The sequence below is a fragment of the Galeopterus variegatus genome, unplaced genomic scaffold, assembly GCF_000696425.1.
Source record: "Galeopterus variegatus unplaced genomic scaffold, G_variegatus-3.0.2 Scaffold5505, whole genome shotgun sequence".
In the NCBI taxonomy this organism is placed as follows: Eukaryota; Metazoa; Chordata; class Mammalia; order Dermoptera; family Cynocephalidae; genus Galeopterus; species Galeopterus variegatus.
This window is the reverse complement of record NW_007731616.1, coordinates 88,790-108,742: the sequence shown is the minus strand read 5'-3', so window position 1 is coordinate 108,742 and position 19,953 is coordinate 88,790. Positions and strand designations below refer to the sequence as shown.

Below are 19,953 nucleotides of genomic sequence, written 5' to 3'. Positions count from 1 at the left end.
CCCCTGCGCCTCGCTCAGCCAGTGAGCGGGAACCGGTCTGTATGTGGGATCCGAACCCTCGGCGGGAGCGCCACCGCGCTTCCCAAGCAGCGCACTAGCGCAGTGCGCCACCGGGCCGGCCCCTAAAAATACTTTCTTTAAATCAGTGTTTCTCAATCTTATTTTCATTCATTATTGTCCACCCAAGGAGGCTTCTAGACATTTTTTTTTTGAAATGCTCTCCCCATGAAGTTTTAATGCCACAGATATACTGCATATGTTTATGTACTGTGTGTCTGTTTGTGCTTTATTACATAGAAAGAGTAATATCCCCCTCTCCTGAACAACCTTTTGCTCCTTTGTGAATGATACCGTTCCCTTGAAAATGCACAATTTAAAGTAATTATTTGTGCTGTCTTTTTGGTTGAGATTTTGCAATACTCTACTTGTTCCTATGATTCAATGTTTAATTCAGCCTTTAAAATAACAGAAATAAGTTAATTTATTTTTCTCCAAATCAACAGAGAAAAAAGGAGGGGGAAGCTGATCCATGTGATCACCGTGCAGATGAGAGACCTGAAGCTGAGAGGGAGGACGTGGCTTCCATGACCTGTCAGCCCAGCAGGGTTTAACTAAAGCCCAGTCTCTTTAGGCTCTTGCTCCTTTCGTGGTACCAAAGGGCTGCATGATACAACTAAAATTCCTCCACAATGGGCACTGTAGGACTTCCAAATTCAGTTTCTTATAATGCAATTTTGGAAAAGGTAGATAACACATTAGAAAATATCTCCATTTTTAGGATCTGGAAATTAAACAGAACTTCTGTTCAGTCTTTGTGTGGTGAGATAACACACAGAAATAAGCGTTCTTTCCTTCCCCTAGTTCCTGCACCCACTTGTATGATGTTTTCCCTGGGCAGGTGGCTTGGTTATTTTAGTGGTGGAAATGTCTGAGGAAGAGAGGGGAACTGAAGCCTTCGTGGAAAGACAAAGAGTTGTTGGAGTTCAGGTTCCCCACACCTCAGATGTATTCTTTCCTTCTACGAAGCTGGCCAAATTCTTTTATTACAAAAAAGACTACTTCATAGACACCACACACATAAAAAATCCCCTTATGAGATTTTCAGTTTAACAGTTCCTTCATCTGGGAATGGGGCCCGTGATCCCAGTGCCTCCTGGACTTACAGTGAGGATAATGCAGCTGACATCAAGAGCGGGCACAGTGCTTGGTGCGTTGTGGGCAGTGAATAACCACGAGCCTTCGTCACTGTTGTTACTGGTGCCCAATGCCAAGGAAGGCAGCAGTGGAGCAGGCCTCCCCAGGTCCTGGACAAAGCTGTAGGTAGCACAGTTTGTCTCTGACACTCTTCCAGGTCTCTCTGGCCTTCCCTGGTTCCCTTCCAATGTCAATAGCTCACTCCGGCCTGCCTGCTCTTTAAAATAATAACATGCTACAAAATTCTTTTTCTTCCTCTCCATGTCCATGCCCTGATGTTTTAGATTTAAGCACTTCACGATAATGTCTGAATTACTAATAGGTTTAATCTTCCTTAAGATGTGTGTATCTTGAGAGAAAAAAATGACATTTACTTGCAAATGAGGAGATATTTAACAGAGAAGCTTTTTAGTGGGTTTTTAATCCTTTTCTAGTCCTAGAAAATAGGGGCTGCCTATGGAGGGATGCTTAGTCTCCATGTGGGAAAGAGAAGTAAAGTTTCTACGGATCATGTGATCATGAATTGAATGCCTTGATCACAGAGAATAATCTTTCCTTGTAACGAGTTTTGCATCTTTTTCTAGAGTTGAATGCAAATAGTACTTTCTCTTGAAGAGTGAGAGAAATGAAGGACTGGATCTTTGCATTTTTATCTGTTTCCTAGAAAAAGCACATTGGGGATGTATATCTAGAAATTTCCTTTATTACATCATTAAAATTAGGTATGCAAGCTTGCTATGAATTCAATTTCAGAAATCATCAGAACCTAATCCCTTCTGTCCCTTGTAATTGAGTCCAGTCTTTGGAAACATCTTCCTTCCCCACAGTTGTTGGTCACCAAGACCTTTAACTGTCTTTTGAAACATCTATGATCTGTTCCTTTCTTTCCATTATCAGTGCCCTTTCGTCTGCTCACATCTGTTTCCAGACTCCCCTTCAACACCAGTATCTGAGTCTTTGTACCTGCATTTCAGTCTCCCCATGTCACCACCTCTGAAACACTCCACTGTCCACCTATCACACTGAGCAAAGTCTTCTGCCCCACTTTAAGCCTCTCCAGACTTGGCTCTACTCACTTTGGCCCTCCACTTTTCTTAAAAATCACATTCTTCATTTAGGCAATTTTTCTCACCATCCAATATATAGGCACCATTCACTCCTTTCCTCACTACTAGTGCTCATAGCATTCCCCTGTGCTTGGAAGAGCTCTTCCAGAGCCTTCCATATAAATATCCTGCCGTTTTCACAAAGCTTCCCTTGACCACTCCAGCTTTTGTGGCCATCTTTCTCTTCTCTTTAGCTGTCTATACCAGGTCTTATCCTTTTCTCACAGCATCTAATACTGTTTTGAGTATTTAATAGGCAAATCTTTCCTGGATGAATAATTGTGAAAGGCATTTCTAACTAGTAAAAGTTCAGAATCTATTTTGGAGGACAAAACTGGACTGGAATGCAGGCCGTTTTCTCTATGTTGACTTCAGGCACTTTATGATAAGCTTTGGTAACAACAAAATGAAAACCAGTCATCGAGCACAAGTAAATCACAATGTCCAACCTTTAGTGGCGTGTGGTTCCTCAAAAAAACCACAGTAAATTCCCCCTCATGAAGCCACAATGCCCCCAGCCCGTACTTGAATGGTGCAGGCAGGATGGTCTGGTAGGTGTAATGCTGCCGCTGCTGGCTCAGGATCTGCAGCTGCAGGAACAGTTGCTGCTGCTGGAGCAGACGGGCATAGTTGGAGTCCATCTGCGGCTCGTTCTTTTCTCCCTTCTGATCCGGTGGAATGTATTGGTGGTACTTTAATTTCTTTACCCGTGGTTTGGGATCTTTGCACTTTTTGCTACGGTGTTTGTCGTTCGGATTCTTGGGATGGCTTTGCTATTTTTGAGAAAAAGAAAATAACATTTTAAGAAAAGTCACCATGTGAAATCTATTTTACTTTGTGCCTAAATGATTTGAAATTAAGAAGCAATGCACTTTAGAAACTGCTATAGTCACTCTGGAAAGCAATATACTAAATACACTTTGAGAGCCATGAAAACATACTGACTTTGACCAAGAAATTTTCTTCTGCTGAACTGTTCCCTTAGGGTATAGGCAAGATGTCAGCCCAGCATTATCTATTCCAATTCTACAAACATTTATTTTGGGTCTCTTATGCAGACACACTGCTGACTGCTTACATGAAAAATAGGTTGTACACTAAATATACAATAGGGAAAAGATTAAGTATATTTCACTGTAACAATGTAATATGAGTATTAAAAAAAATCTATGGAGAATATGTAAAAACAGAAAAGTGCTTCTAATGAGAATAAAGGAGAATATAAAAGTATCTCTAAGGAAAATAACACAAATATTAAAATACCAAGTAATGTGAATTTAGTAATTTTTCAAAAATATAACATTTTTACTTTGAAAATGGGGTGCAAGACCTGGCATCCCTCATCTTATGATTAAGAAAGATGACTTTTTCCTGAGTTCTTTTCTTCTCAATTTATAAGTTATCAGATTACTTTCTACTTTTCAATATTCATATTATAAGATAACTTCATCTGGACAAAAAAGCCATCCAAACTAACAAAAACCAAAATATAGGAAATTATTCCTAAGCTGCTATAAGGTAAGAAACCCAATTTAATAAAGACTTTGAGAAATACTAAATTAAATGTAGCTATTCATATGTTCATGTTCTACAAAAACACAAAGAAGGAAATAAAAACCACCATATGCTACAGACCAGAAATGGTCACTGTTAACATTCTTTTGTACATCCTTCCTAGGCATATGTTAATGTTTAACATAATTGGGACTATACAGATATGCTTATTAGAAACGTGCCTTTCTCTCCCTTGATATATCATGAATCCTTCCCTTGTCATAAGAGAATGATTCTGCAACAAGAGTTTTATGGATGTATTACATAACAGTTTCTGGACACAGCTGGAGTCAGCTCTCACTGACTCATGAGAGCCAAATCTTCTCCCAACTCTGCACTCAGTGATTTTATCGTGGTAGCTTGAAATTGGCCACAGTGGGAATATTTACACCAAGGGAATTGGCAAAGGCTGTAACCTGCCTGTTAAACATTTTCCAGTATACCACTAGATATAACATAATCCAATGAACTAGTGGCCTATTTTTGAACACTTGTAAGTATTTGTGAAAAGTAAATGTGTACTGGAAATGATTTATTCTTGTGAATCTCATGCTTTTGGACTTGACCATCAGGACCTGGTCTTCTTTTAGTCCTTTACTGACTCCTGTGACACACCCATTCCCTCCTTACTTTCTCTGACACTACTTTAGTCATTGTTCGTGGTGATTTTAATTTCCACATACACAATCCCTCTAATCTGGTCCCTTCACTTCTTTCTCAGCCACTCACTGTTGTGGTTATAACCTAGATTTTATCACTATCTGTAACTGTACCTTTTCACCTGGCAGTATCCTAATCCCTGACGGCCACCACCTGTTTTGTTAACTCCATCCATCCAGGACACCATTTATAATTACTTGATGCCACTGAGACCTACAATCCATTTCTCTTACTCCCTCAACACTGTGCCTCACTTCCCGCCTTAACTATACCCAACTATAATCCACACAGTCCACTTACTTGCATGGTCCACCTTTGTCATACTCACCTAGTAAAACCCTAATCCAATTCTTTGTCTACTTCAGGGTTTCTCCACAGTGGATCTACTGACATTTTGAACTAGATAATTCCTTGTAAGGGTTGTCCTGTACATTGTAGGATGTTCAGCTGCAACCCGGGCCTGTACGCCACTGGATGCCAGTAGTAACCCCCACATCCCTGCATTGTGACAATCAGAAATGTCTCCAAATATTGCCAATGTCCCTGGGGTAGCGGGACAAAATTACCCCTGTAGAGAACCACTGGTTTGCTCCATGCCTGTCCTCATATAATTGGAAGTGGCTACAGGAAAAACATAACACTGTGCTGGCAGGTCTCACTTTAAATTCATAACCACCAACTTTAAGGGCTCTTCTGTGCTACCTGGCCATCCTATTACATTTTTCTAGTCCACTTATATTCCTTTTCTTCTAGAATACTATCTCATTTCTTTTCTTCTCTCCTCAAACCTTTAATACTTCCTCCCCATCCTCCCTGTCAACTGATGACCTTGTTTCCTAAACAATCAGAAAATAAGTGATCAGCATAGAATGTCCACAAGTTCCCAATGACTGCCTGTACCTGGACCCTGTCTGTGGCTTTTCTTCCTGTGGCTTTGGACAAGCCGTTGGTGTTGCTGTCTCAGGTCAGCACCTCCCCTCCTGAACGACATTCCATGTTTCCTGGCCCACACATGTTTATTGTGCCGGCAATCCTTACCCCTCTCCTGGATCACTCTCATTGACTTGCAAACATCCTTTGTTAACCCCACATTCCATTCAAACTACAGACCCATTTCTGTGTGCTCCTGTCCAGCAAAGGTCCTCAGAAAAAGCTTTCTCTAATGCTATCTCCATTTCTCCCTTTCAGACACTCTTGTACCCACTCTAGCTGAATTTTTGCCTCTATCACTAGACAGAAACTGTTCTTGTCAAGGTCACTATAACTTTGATGTTGCTGAACCCAAGGCCAGTTCCCAGCATTCACCTTAATTGATCCTGGTTGGCAGCAGCTGATACAGTCGATCTGTCCCTCCTCCTTGAGATGTTCCCGTTGGCTCCTGGGCTACTCACTCTCTTCCTTTACCTAATAATTTTTCTCAGTCTCCTTTGCTGGTTCTTCTTGTCTCCCTACAGGGTTGGCATGCACATGGACTCAGTTCTTGTGCCACTTCTTTATGTAGACTTAGACCCTAGGTGATCTTACTGGGTTTCATGGCTTTAAATGCCATTTATACATTGACGACTTCCACGTGTCTATTTCCAGTCTCTCTCCTGAGGTCTGGACTCCATTATCCAACTGCCTCCAGGCCACCTCCACGAGGTGTCTAATAAGTGCCTCAACTCCAGGGGTGTTCCTTCTCATCACAGGAAACGGCAACTCCAAATTTCTATTTGCTTAGACACAAAAGGGTGAACTGGCTCATGACTTCTCCTTTTCCACATACCACACATCCAATCTGTCAGCAAATCCTGCCAGCTTAGCCTTCAAAACACAGCCAGAATCCAACTGCTTCTGACTACCCTGACTGCTCCTGCTATGGGTTATGCTTTCACTGGCCTCTGCTGCTTCCTTTGCTCCCTACAGTTTCAAATACATCAGCTCAAAACCTTCCAGGAGCTTCTTTAGGTGGTAATGAAAAGCCTAATTTCTTACGAGGCTCAGCAGAATCTGGTCTTTGGCCACACGGTTTACTTTTTACTTCTTAGCCATCTCTGTTCCAGTCATACTGGCCTCCTTGTTTGGAGACTTCAAATTTTCTTCCCACAGGTATCCTCATGGCTTACCCCCTTACCTCTTTCAAGATCTCTGCCCAAATGTCATCTGCTTATTTCACCAGGCCACACTATTTAAAATAGAAACATCTCTCCTGTCTCCCCAGCACCCACCATCCTTGTGTTACTCTTCACCACGAGGCACACTGTATTTGGTGGTCTGTTTACCTCAAGGGTGGGGATTTGTGATGTTTTATTTGCTGCTTTATTTACTCCTAGTACCCAGAACAGTGCTTGGCACTGAATAAATGAATGAAGAATATGTACGCTAATTAGAAATCACTTTGATTATCAGGCACTTAAAGTACATCTCAATGTCAGAAAACAGTCTTGCCTGCTTAAACATACCTCACAATATTAATTTCACTGTCATCTGCTTATTATGTTATTCATAATTTTTATTTTTAGTCTTTTAAAACTGATTGGCATTCAGACCTTCTTTATGCCATCAGCGGTGCATGCTTGGAGATGTTGGAAGAGGAGGTAAGAGCTGGTTTTATTGGCAGGGTTGCCACTTGCCACCCGCTGGAATTTCTGGGGCTCCAGTGCTAAGCAATGGAAGATGAGGAAATACACTGATAGACACCTGAAGCCACGAACACTCGGCCACACTGACAAGACAGGCTTCTCTCCAGGAAGGTCAAAGACAAGGACAGTTCCAGTGGATGAATGGAAATGAGAAATCTGTTCAGCAAGAGCGCTGCAGTAGGCCGAGAAGGCAGGAAGAAGGCTAGACTGGAATTTGGGATACTGGGGCCCTGCTTGGCTTTGTCACTTCTTAACTTCTTTGGGCCTCAGTTTCCTCATCTGAAAGGTGGTGAGAGGTTAGCTAATTCTCTAATCTCCTTTTTTAGTTCTAAAAGTTTGAGATCTATATTCTGCTAGTTTTGGCAAGAGCCACCTGTGAAATAATTAAACCATTCCTCAGCTTACTCTCCCCACCCACTTTATTTGAAGTTCTAAATACAATTTTAAGAACTTTAAAAATGTGCCCATATATTAAAATTTTAATCTTCCTTGGGATTTATTCTAACTGAATTATTTCAACCAAGTAAAATGTAGGGAACAGTGCCACAAATCTGAAGCTTATCTGAAGAACAAACCAAGCTTTATCTGGCCAAATCTGCTAAATCAAAAAACATATTTGTGTCTCTAAAACCTTTAACCTGTCATGTAACATATCTGGACTACCACAGAGTTTGACCTTGTGTCTAAAGTCCAAAACCATGTGGCTATTAAAGACATCTGTTTGTGAGATTCATGAATCTCAAGTGCTATGCTGAAGCAACTCTGTCTTACTCTGTTTTCCCTGTTTCTTAGTGGCCTGGGAGACAGCAGAATTGGGAACTGCTGATAAAATGATTCCTGAAGCCTTTCTGCATAGCTCCAGTAGTTTTATACAGACCAAATTTTGTGCTGTTTTTTCTGTGACTATAGCACAATAGGTGATCTGTTGAAGATGGCAGTTCCAAACATCAAGGCCCTGGTCTAGCAAGTTCTTCCATGGTTTAGATTTCAAGGCTTCAGGCTAAAAGGCAGGCTGGGTAACTTAGATAAATGCCTTTGTCTTCTGTTCACATGGCTAAAGACAGAGTCACAAATAAAGCCACTCAACCCAGCATGTGTCCAGGGTACCCACCTTTACCAGTGCTGGGCCAGGCTTTGCTGAGGATGTAGTGTTTGTGGGGAGGACAGGAGCTGTGGACCTTGTGGGAGGCTGATCTGCAGTTGGAGGAGTTTTCAAGAATTCAGGAACTGCTGGGGACACTGAAGTAAACTGGTGGAAAAGGCAGAAAAGAACAAGTCTATGAAATCAATGACCATAAAAACAGAAAAACCAGAATTACAAGGGAATGACCTCATTAAAAAAAAAATCCACTAGAAAAGGAACAAAGGAAAAATATACTATTATGTCTGAGACCCAGATGGTGGAATAATGTGCTTTATACCTCAGTGGAGCCAATTATTTAGTCTCTGCCCCAACATCAATGAACAGCTAAAGCTAAATAAAGTTAGGCTGACTGAATTGTTGAGTTTTCTCAGAAATATGGTCAGAACCATCCTTTTTTTGGCAGAAAAAAAGACTCTTGTAAAAATCATCAAAACAATACATGGTATTCATAAGGTTTTCTGGCCACACTAACTCTGGCTAATTCAAATGTGGTATTTAGTCTTTATCAAAGAGCCTGATGAATCCCCTCTACCACACCGCAGACCCACAGTCATGCAGCAACTCTTGCTGGAAGCCCATTCCACCCACAGGTCCTTAAATGTGCTTTACAACTGACACTCCTATCTCCAAACCTGACTAGCACTCTCCTTACCCACACCCTTCCATTTCTTGCAACAGGAGATCTGAAGAATATATTCTCATAAGACTGACTTGTTTCACTGACAGTGCCATCTCACTTAAAACAAGAAGCTGGGCTGGTCAGGTAGCTCAGCTGGTTAGAGCACCGTGTCATAACACCAAGGTCAAGGGTTCAGATCCCTGCACTGGCTGGCAGCCAAAAAAAAAAATCTACTTTGTTACCCATGCCAAAATTAACCATTACTGAATCTCAAAGGAAGCTAACAGAAGGCTGTGCTAGGTTTTATCAATTCTCACTAGCAATCTACTTTAAATAGATTTTAAGTATTCATTTATCAGAAAGAGATTTTACTATTGTAATAAATCAGTCAGATGCTGTATATTGATTACTATTTGGACTTAAGTATCACCAGCCTTATCTTAAGGAAAAATGTCTTCCTTTACTACTTCCACCCTAACCCTGGCTAATTCAGACATGGTATTTAGTCGTCTTCACTTCAAACAACTCTCAAATTCACTACACCAACAATCAAAATCAGTTCTCTTGTTGAGGTATTTCAGTTTTAAAATAAGAAACTGTGTTTTCCTTCCTCAAAATAAATAAGCTGAAAACTCCGAGGGCTATTAGCAGCGAGAAACATGAAGTTTGGCACATACTAGTTATTCAATAAATACTTGTTTAACTGATGAATGGACATTCTTTGTGGCTTTACCCATGGTAGGTCACATTCTCAAGCCCAGCTAAGACTGTACATGTGCAAGTGTGCAATTAATTAAACATGCCCATGAGGTACAAACCTCTCCCCGAGGTTTGTTTCATTTTGCCATTGATTTCAGCTTTTAAGTAATTATTAGTAACAGTTAGTGTTGACAATGTAAATGACTTTACTTTGCAAATATGGCTGTACACAATTTCATTTCAAACAGAAATGAGGGGAAAGGACTCATCCAAGAGACTCGACACTCATGTTCCAGGCAGACTTCTCCCCTCAGATAGCCCTGAGACATCCGACTTCTCAATGAATCTCTGGCCAACCCAAGCCAAATTGCATGCATGAAGTGAAAGATGATGGCTGGCCGATCACTTCTTTATGAAATATGGTTTTATATTATTTGTTTTCCTTTCCCCTTGCATATTTTTTGGAAATTAGGATATTTATCTCTGGGTCAATTTTAACAGAGGGGAAAAGCATTCCTGGGCTATTACATAATTGGTGTATGAAGAAGAATCCAATGTTTGAATTTTGAACTATATATATTTCCTTGCAGATAAATTCTACCAGCCTGGCAAGCTATTTTACCAGTCCAGCTGCCACTGACTGATATGATAGTAATGATGAATTTGAGAGTAGTAAGTGGTAATAATCTGAAAAATAATTCAGAAGCATGGACATGGTAGCAATTGTGGTATTTATGAAAATGTTTTGCCTGTATTTCTAGAACGTGCCTAGCTGACTTTAGTCTTCATTACTGATACTCCCATCTTATTAGCTCTTTTGGTGTTTCAGTGTGACTTTGCTACCAAAGAAACACAGACTCCAGCATAACACAAGAATAACCCAACTGAAATACAGTGATTGTTAAGTCTTCGTAATCTAAAGATAAATTCTGGTTAAAAAGGGAGAAATATCTAAACTCCTTTCTGCATTTTGTCAGCCTTTTTAATGTGTCTTAGAAGGACTGAAAAACAAAACAAGCCAGAAAAACCTTACTTAATCATACCTAGGTGTTAGGCTCTTTGGGGCTAAAGCTACCAAAAATCTAAATATTAGTAATTTTGAAATGACAGTGTTCCAAAAAGGATTAAAAGAGTGTCCAGGCCATAAAGGATACTTATTTTGTCCTACAGTAAATTGAGCAATGTTAAAATCTTAAAAGAATACTGTGTAAATGTTTAAATTGCCACCAACATCTAAGTTCACCTTACATACTATGAATGTTTACTTTAAAAATGAAACAAAATGAAACAAAACATTTTCCCCAATGAAATAAAAAAGCTGAAAATTTTGCTTTGTCTTAGGATCTGATCACTGTTCCCATCATAGGTTATAGGTCTCATGATTGCCAGTTTTTTAATTTTCATCACAACACCATGAAATTCCATCATGACACCATAAAAGAAATATAAGAAAAATGTTGTTTAAAGATGAATATTTATGCTTTAAATAAAACTCAAAAGAGGGCTCTTTCAGTCTTTCTTTTTTTTTTTTTTTTTTTGGCAGCTGGCTGGTAGAGTGATCCAAACCCTTGACCTTGGTGTTACAACACCATGCTCTAACCAACTGAACTAACCAACCAGCCCCTCAATCTTAAAAGACTGACTTTTCCTTACTAGAAACTGCTATGGGAAAGTTCTGCTACATTAGAAAAAATAAAAGAGCAAATGTCTAAGCTGATTGAAGTTTTATAATGTTTCAGGTGTCTGCACTGACTCCTTTTGCAAAACAGGCACAATGAGCAAGGATCAATTGCTCTCTGGTAAGTTCCTCTTTCTTATTAGAATTTCTTTATGCAATCTTAAGGGACAGAGACTAGATATTTAAAAACAAAGCTTTTTTGTACTGTGGATTTTAAATCTATAATAAATGTGTTTTTAATTTAGGATGCAGCAGTTCTTAATTAAAATGACAATATTCAAGAAAGAAATTCAAAATGCAATTATTCTTTCCATATTCTAATCCCCAGACAAATATTATGAACAATGAATAAGTTTAATATGAACCAAAAACATGTTTTGCATGTTTAATAGACGGATATTTTATGTAAAATTCTAGCTTAGTTAAAATATAACACTGATCATTTGTTTCTGTAACATATAAGTTTTTCATTTTTAGAAAAAGTAGTTGAATATTAAAAGTGAATTAATTTACTGGCACAAAATATAGTGGACATTCACTTGGTACTTGATTACCTCATTAGTAGTGAGGATGTACATGTATACCCGCTTAAAAACATACATTTTTTTTATTGTAGTAAAATATATATAACCTAAAATTTACCATTTTAACCATTTTTAAGTATATGGCATTACATACATTTATATTGTTCTACAACCATCACCACTGTCATTTCCAGACTTCTTCATGTTCCCAAACGAAACTCTATACCCATTAACAGTAGCTCCCTGTTTCTCCTACCATCCTCCAGCTCTTGGTAACCACCATTCCACTTTCTGTCTCTATGATTTGAACTATTCTGAGTATCTCATATAAATACCATATTACACTTATCTTTTTGTGATCTTTCACTTAGCATCATGTTCAAGGTTCATCCATGTTGTAGCATATTACAGAATTTCCATCTTTTTTAAGGCTAAATATATATATGTAACAAATTTTGCTTATCCATTCATTTCTCAATGGACTCTTGGGTTACTTCCACTTTTTGGCTATTGCAAATAACGATGCTATAAACGTGGGTGCATGAATGTCTGTTTGAAGTCTTGCTTTCAACTCCTTTGGGCATATACCCAGAAGTGGAATTGCTGGATCATATAGTAATTCTATTTTAAATATTCTGAGGAATTGACATACCATTTTCTATAGTGGCTACACCATTTTACATTCCCACTAACAGTGCACAAGAATTCCAATTTATCCACATCCTTGGCAAAATGGTATTTTCTTTTCTTTTATAGTAACTACTATAATGGGTGTGAGGTGGTGTCTTGTGGTTCTGATTTGCATTTCCTTAATGATTAGTGATGTTGGGTGTTTTATCATATGCTCATTGATCATTTGTATATCTTCGTTGGAGAAATGTCTATGCAAGTCCTTTGCCCATTTTTGAATTGGGTTATTTAGGCACATTGCTGTTAGTCACAGGAAAACTGAATTAAGAATTGGGATGGAAGATAGAGGGTCTGCAGCGTCACTCTCTCCCACAAATCAACCAAATTTACAACTATAAAAATGTAACATCAGCCAAGCTGGGGCCGCTGGAGCTCAGGGGAAGAGGAGGAGAGACCTACGGAGTTCATGAAGGCGGGAGAAACTACGATGAGAGAGGGAAAAAGCTGCTCTGAGAATTTCGGGCCGCGGCTGCTTTAAGGCTGGAGCTGATGAGCGCATGGAGCAGGAGCCGGCAGAAAGCGCAGCTGTGCCCTTCAGATGGAGTTTCTTGGAGATGGCAGGGGAGAAGAGGGCCTTGGCAGCCCCCAGGACAGCAAGACCACTAATAGGGTTCCCATGGACTCACGCAGGAGGGAGGAGCCAGAACAGCTGAAAAAGGGAGCCGTTCAGAGGCTGGTGAGTCACAACAAGGGACTGGTGCAGGGACCGGCGCAGGGACCCGCGCAGGGCCTGTCCCATGGATAGTATTTGGAGCATGGGCGGTGGGGGAGACATGCCCACCAGGGGAACACTGGGACACAGCTAGGACAGCCAACCTGTCCCCCAATCAGCACAGGACCACTCAGAGGAGACTGGTCAGGAATGCAGAATTGCATGGGGATCAGTTTGATGAAAAAACTCAGGCCCAGATCAGAGTTTCTACAGAACACAGATCCACTGGGTCTCTGGAGAGCCAGAAGTACCTATAAGGTCAACCATTAAACCCTGAGCTGCACAAAAAGCCTTCCCTAGGGAAACAGCAGCAAAGTAGCAATTTAAACAACCACACAGCTCAAGTACTGGTTCCCACAGGAAGTTCCCCCATGTTAGAAGCAAAGGACAAAAAATTAGTTCCGGCCCAGGCACACCACCAGCACCTTGGGAACTGGAGGCTTGGATCTGGGACCGGACCCCACTCCCACTTCCAGGCAAACTGCGCCAGTGCCTCGGGGCCAGCCTGGGGACCTGAAGCATGGAGAAGGGGACTGGACCACCCTCCCCCAACCAGGCACACTGAGCCAGCACCTTGGGGCCCACCCAGGGACCCAGGGTATGGAGTCAGGGACCGGACCACCCTCCCACAACCAAGCACAACATGCCAGCACCTCAGAGCCCATCCAGGGGCCTAGGGCATGGAAAAGGGGACTGGACCTCTCTCCCACAACCAGGGACACCGTGCCAGCACCTTGGGGCCCACCCGGCCCAGAGGTATGCAGAAGGAGACTGGACCCTCCTCCCACACCAGGCACAAAATGCCAGCACCTCGGGGCCCATCTGGGTACCCAAGGCATGGAGAAGGGGACCGGACCCTCCTCCCACAACCAGGCACACTGTGCCAGTACCTCCAGGCCCGCCCAGGGACCTGGGACATGGAGAACGGGACTGGACCCCTCTCCCACAACCAGGCACATGGCGCCAGTGCCTTGGGGCCTGCCCAGGGACCAGAGGCATGGAGAAGGTGACCAAACACACCCCACAACCAGGCATACCGCCCGTGCCAAGGAGCATGCCAAAAACAGCACCTCCACGTGGGTGGCCCACCATAGCGACCACAATAATCATGGCGGCTGCAAAAGCGGACACAGATGGTCTGCCAACCACTGGAGTGCATTCACACAAGAAGAGTCACCAGCAGAGACAAAGATAAGAGGATGTCTCTTTCCACAAAACCCATTTCAGAATGACAGAAGAAGCATCTGCTCTATGATAATATTGGGGACCTGATCATATCTCTCAGGATTGGACAGATCATCTAGGCAATAGTTAACAAAGTAACCATTATTCTTTAAGGAGAGAAGAAACTGCTTGGGAGCGTGGCAGCGCTCCCGCCGAGGGTTCGGATCCCACATACAGACCAGTTCCCGCTCACTGGCTGAGCGAGGTGCAGGGGCGACGCCGAGGGTTGCGATCCCGTTGCCGGTCCTGGTCCGGTACGGGCATGACACTGAGGGTTGCGATCCGTTGCTGGACACGAAAAAAAAAAAAGAAGGAGAGAAGAAATCTAGGGCAATTAGAGGAGGGAGGGGGAGGAAATGGGGGAAGGGGAGAGGTTGGACAAGGGGCATAAAGAATAGTTAGGATTTGTAACAATATATATGCTAGTAATATTGATTTAATCAACATATCTCAATGTTCAACCCCCAAAATATGTATAATTGATTTTGATTCAATAAATAAAATAAATTTAAAAAAATTAAAAAATAAATAAAAAGAATTGGGATGGAAGATAACTTTATAGTTAAGGCTGGAAACCAGCTCAAAATCTAAGTACTAATAGTGGAAGAGTCCTTTTGACATATAAGCTGTATAAAGCATAATTAAAGGGGTAAAAATAGATATTAGAGTCAATGTCTTTGATGCCCTGTCCAGGCCTTTGTTAATAAGTATTTGTAATAAAAGTTAGTCCAATTTTTATTATTTAATAGATGTATATATGGCTTACCTATTAGACCTTGCTCATTCTCTGTTAGATTAAACCTAAGGTTTCTATTTTATTTGGCAAAAGGTCATACGCCTGAAAGTTACTAGCTAATAGTTTACCAAAGTCTCCTAAGCTTGTCTTCCTGAAAATACACAGACCAACAAGGTTCATTTTGGCACTACTAGGCTTTGAAAATTAACACAAATCCCATCAGATCATGCTTCCAGTTAAGCATCTTGGTGTTTATAATAATGATTAATTAAAGGGCTTAAATTGCTGAGAGAAGAGCCTTTGGATTAAACGGACCAGTACAACAGCTTCTGGTACCCACATATGGCTACCTGTCCTTAATTTTCTACAGCTTTCTACTGTTCAAGAGTTGCTTAAGCATAAAATAAATTGAGCTCCAATATGTGATGTGTATTCCATTAATATTTTGGTAAATTCTTTTCCAGCTGTACTTTGATCGGAATTGGAAAGATGAGAAAAAATCCAAGGATAAGCAATTTTAGTCTTTTATAGACCACACAGAAATACATATTTCAAAAGAAGGTGCTGGGTTTTTTTTTGTTTTTTTTTTTTCATTGTGAGGTCATTATCATTTTAGCCCAGGGACTGCAAAAGAAGTGCCTGAAAAATCTGTTCTTTGCTTAGATGTTACATTTTATTTTATTTTTTGTAGAGAATCTTTCTCATATTTGAATACTTTTCTGTAGAACTCAGTCCTCTGGTATCTATTTGTGTGTTCTGAAAATAATTAATGAGACTATATGTCACAAGACATTTTGGAATAAAGCAAGGCATAAAGAAATCTCAAGCTTGACTTTCTCTCAACAATTTATCTGTGAATACAACTTTTAAAGAACCTAAAAAGAATTCCCTAAAGTGGCCCTGAGCTTTATATTAGACTAAGTGTAAAAAAAAATGAACAGGGAAATTAGAAAAATGTGTTTAAGCCATAGGATTAAATGTACAGCACAAAAAGATGATTAAACAACATGTGAAAAAACTTGGCTCGGGAAAACAAGAAGCAAAGTGAAATCTATGGTGGAGCTATTCTACGGTAAAGCATGGTCTGTGGGCCTCTGTTACCTGCCTGTGACAAGACTGAAGTATAGGAAGTCATACAGAAATTCTTTATTACCTTATCACTTTTATTGTACTTTGCAAGAGGACTGCATTGGAAATTAAACAATATCTAAAACACACACATGCTAGTCCTTCAGTACAGCCAGTTCGAGGACTGGTCTACAGCAACTAAATTCACCATCAAACTTTTACACTGAGTTCCTATTTTAAAGATTAAAATTAAGAATCTCAAAGGACACCTAAAAGATTAGATATTTGTGTTGCTCTTTTATTATCTTTGTTTATAGGGACTATTTTAATAGTGATGAGACTGATCTTTGGGGGTATGATGATAATTCCAAAGCAGGAAAAAATAAATTGCAGAGATAATCTCCTAGGGTCTTCTCATTCATTAAATCAGTAAGTACTTGCTATTTGTTGGACCTGTGTTCAGTATGAGGTTATTAAGATAAAATGAGGGGAAATCCCTACCTTCTAGGAACTTGATGTCTAATAAAAAGCAGTGTGTTAAGGTACTTTCCCCTTGAGCTACAAATGTGAAAGTAATTGTATTTAGGTAGATAAATATTTTTTATAACCATCCAGTGAGATGCCTGCACACATTCTATGAAGAAACACTGAATAACAGTGAGAATAAAGTACAAAATTTCCCAAAATAAAATCTAAGTAATTTCTAGATGACACAAAAATCCCAAAGACTTTACTGGCATCATGAAGTAAAAATGAAGAGAAAAGAAAACAAAAAAACTTATAAATATTTACAATCCTACTTAAGGATTATCTTTCATTGACATCAGTTATAGCACAGTTACCAGGGACATGCTTCTTTAAGTGCATGAATAAAAGTATAACAAGACTCTTTGTCAGATTCCTTACTTAAAAATACTAAAACACTTAATACAAGGGATTTTTATGAAGGACACACAATTTAAAGAGGTCTCAAGGCATATAGGACATAAATTATCTAACAAGTAAACATACAGAGGAGTCTTCCCTGACTCTAGGTTCTTTTTCTTGAATGTATAGGTAGGGATTGTTAACATTCTCTGAAGTGGCCTTTTCCCATTGGCCTAGCTGACAGTTAAAGGCAGACTTAATGGTCTGCATGCAGAGGCATAATTGGTGCTATAGCAGTGCTAAAAGTCTTATAAAAAGTAATGCCCAAGTTAAGGAATGACTTAATAAGGCTTAGTGTGTATTGCACTGGCAATAAGCAGACCATATTTATTCTTCAAGAAACACTGCTATTCCTGTTTTCCTTCAAGGAATTCTGGAATGTCAGCCCACTGGGTGGAACTGCCTCTGGTTCAAGTTTCTCACTTACGAACTTAGCTGGATACCAAGTTTTAAGAGTAAAGTAAAAAACATAATAGTACAAGCAATACAGGGAAATGGAGAATGATAATCATTTATGCAGGTAAAATTGTCATGAACCATGAACAGGCAGATGGTTGAAGTGACAAAAAAATTCTGTGTTCCTAAAAGCTAAGGCCATGCTAATAGCTGTCTGACATCCTGACCTACTCAGACAGAAGCAGAAAACAAACAACCCAAATGGATAAGTAGAACTATTTTTTAATGATATTTACTTGCATACTTGACATTCTTTTTAGCACTATTTTTAAAGCTCAAAACCAGGGTGCAGCAAATATGTGAGAACATAGTAGGTGCTGGTCTCCCTTGCTCTCCCTTTCTGCCTGTTCAGACCCAGACCATGGGCTGGATCCTTCTTCCAAGCCAGGTTCCAGCAAAGCTGAGGGGCCAGTCGCTCTTGCCCTGTAAACTTTGACAAGAGAATTTGAGCTGTAGCCACCACTACTACCTTTGATGAGTCCAAGCTGTAGAGACTCTACTCTCAAATGGAAGGAGAACAGAAACTTCTCCAGGCTTCTATAAGCATTCTGTCAGACTGCATTCATGGTGCTTAATTCAACTGGCGTTTACTGAGCACCTTTTCTGTACCATGCCCTGTGCTAGGTATTGAAGATACACACACTCTCTTTCTCTAAAGTAGCTCTTGTTCTCTAAGAGTCAAAGTCCCTCTCCTCATAGGCTCACATTTTAGTCGGAGGCATAGAGGCAATAAACAAATAAACATACATTTCAGATCATGGTAAAAGTGCAGTGAAGTAAATAATGCCAAAAGACATAGTTCCTAACAAATAGATGTTCACAAATGAGAAGAAATGCTGTAAGAAAATATGCAAGCATTTTTAATCCCCAAACTTCCATACCTCTGTGAACCCAGCCTGCTTCTTGTGTAAGGGTTAAAGCAGATAATTGCTAAATTCCTTTCCAACTCAAAAATTCTATGATGCCAGGCTTAACAAGAACATTTTTTGCTGTACTTGACCACTCCCATTAAGTAGTTCAATAGTTTTGACTTTAAAATAACTAAACACTACTAATTTCAGTAAGGCAAAAACATTGTAAGGAGAAGAAAAATAACAAATTATGTGCAGCATAGCAATTCTTAAAAACCAATAGAAACATGAACACCCATTAAAAAGAAATGTGAATTTCCAGTGCAGTTACCAAAAATAACTAGATTCCTTCACATGTACTAGATCTTAAGTTCCCAACACAATCTGACACATAATAGGTGCTCAATAAATATCTGTTGAACAAATGAATTCAGTCTCACCAATGATCAAAATGCCAATTCAAATCTCCAAGGTTTAAAGTAATGATATCACCTACTTGTGAAAGACATAGTGACTGGAAATCTGTATTACCTTTCTGGAAGGCAGTTAAATACCTACCTTTTACCTAACAAGTCCATTTCAATATCTGGTAACTTATCCAAAGAAATCATCAGACAAGTGTCCAACAATATATGTATAAAAAAACAGGGTACAGCAAGTATGTGAGAATACAGTACGGGTCTTCTTGTATGTAAAGGAGTGAAAAATAGGAAACAACTGTAGATAACCAACAATAGGGAACTGGTTAAATGAGATAAGGTATATCAGTTCAAGCAAATACTATGTAGCCATTAAAAATGATACTGATGTATACTTATTGACAAGGAAAGCTACGTATGACTATTTTTAAGGTATAAAAGCAAGTTACACATAGAATTACTATATGACCCAAGAATTCTACTCCTAGGTACAAACCTGAGAGAACTGAAATCATATGTCCACATAAAAACTATTAACATGCAATGCCCAGACTAGGCAAATCCATAGAGACAGAGAGTAGACTGATGGTTACCTATGGCTGGGTGGAGGGGGTAACAGGGAATGACTGCTAATGGGTATGGGATTTCTTTTTGGGGTGAGGAAAATATTCTGGAATTAGATAGTGGTGATAGTTGCATAACTCTATGAATATACTAAAATCCACTGAACTGTACATTTTAAAAGGGTGAATTTTCCCAGTGTTATGTTACGGAAATAGAAAAACCCATACTAAAATTCATATGGAATCTCAAGGGACACTGAGTAGCCAAAACAGTTTTGAAAAAGAACAAAGTTAGGGCCGGCCCGGTGGCGCACTGCTACAGTGCGCCGCTTGGGAGTGCGGCGGTGCTCCCGCCAAGGGTTCGGATCCCACATACAGACCGGTTCCCGCTCACTGGCTGAGCGAGGTGCGGGTGCAACACTGAGGGTTGCGATCCCGTTGCCGGTCCCGGTCCGGTACGGGCGCGACGCTGAGGGTTGTGATCCATTGCCGGTCACGAAAAAAGACA

The 19,953-nt window shown here is 40.1% G+C and overlaps 1 protein-coding gene across 5 annotated transcripts in view; it reads right to left on the bottom strand.

Moving 5' to 3' along the window:
• Window positions 1-19,953, bottom strand: part of MKL2 (MKL/myocardin-like 2) — a 124,786-nt gene that overhangs the window by 23,269 nt on the left and 81,564 nt on the right. For all 5 annotated transcript variants that reach the window (XM_008589542.1, XM_008589540.1, XM_008589537.1 and 2 more), the window contains 2 exons: window positions 8,247-8,384; window positions 2,826-3,073 (listed from right to left, as the gene is read on the bottom strand). In XM_008589542.1, the coding sequence (XP_008587764.1) occupies window positions 2,826-3,073; window positions 8,247-8,384 (386 nt within the window). The remainder of the gene's footprint in view (window positions 1-2,825; window positions 3,074-8,246; window positions 8,385-19,953) is intronic.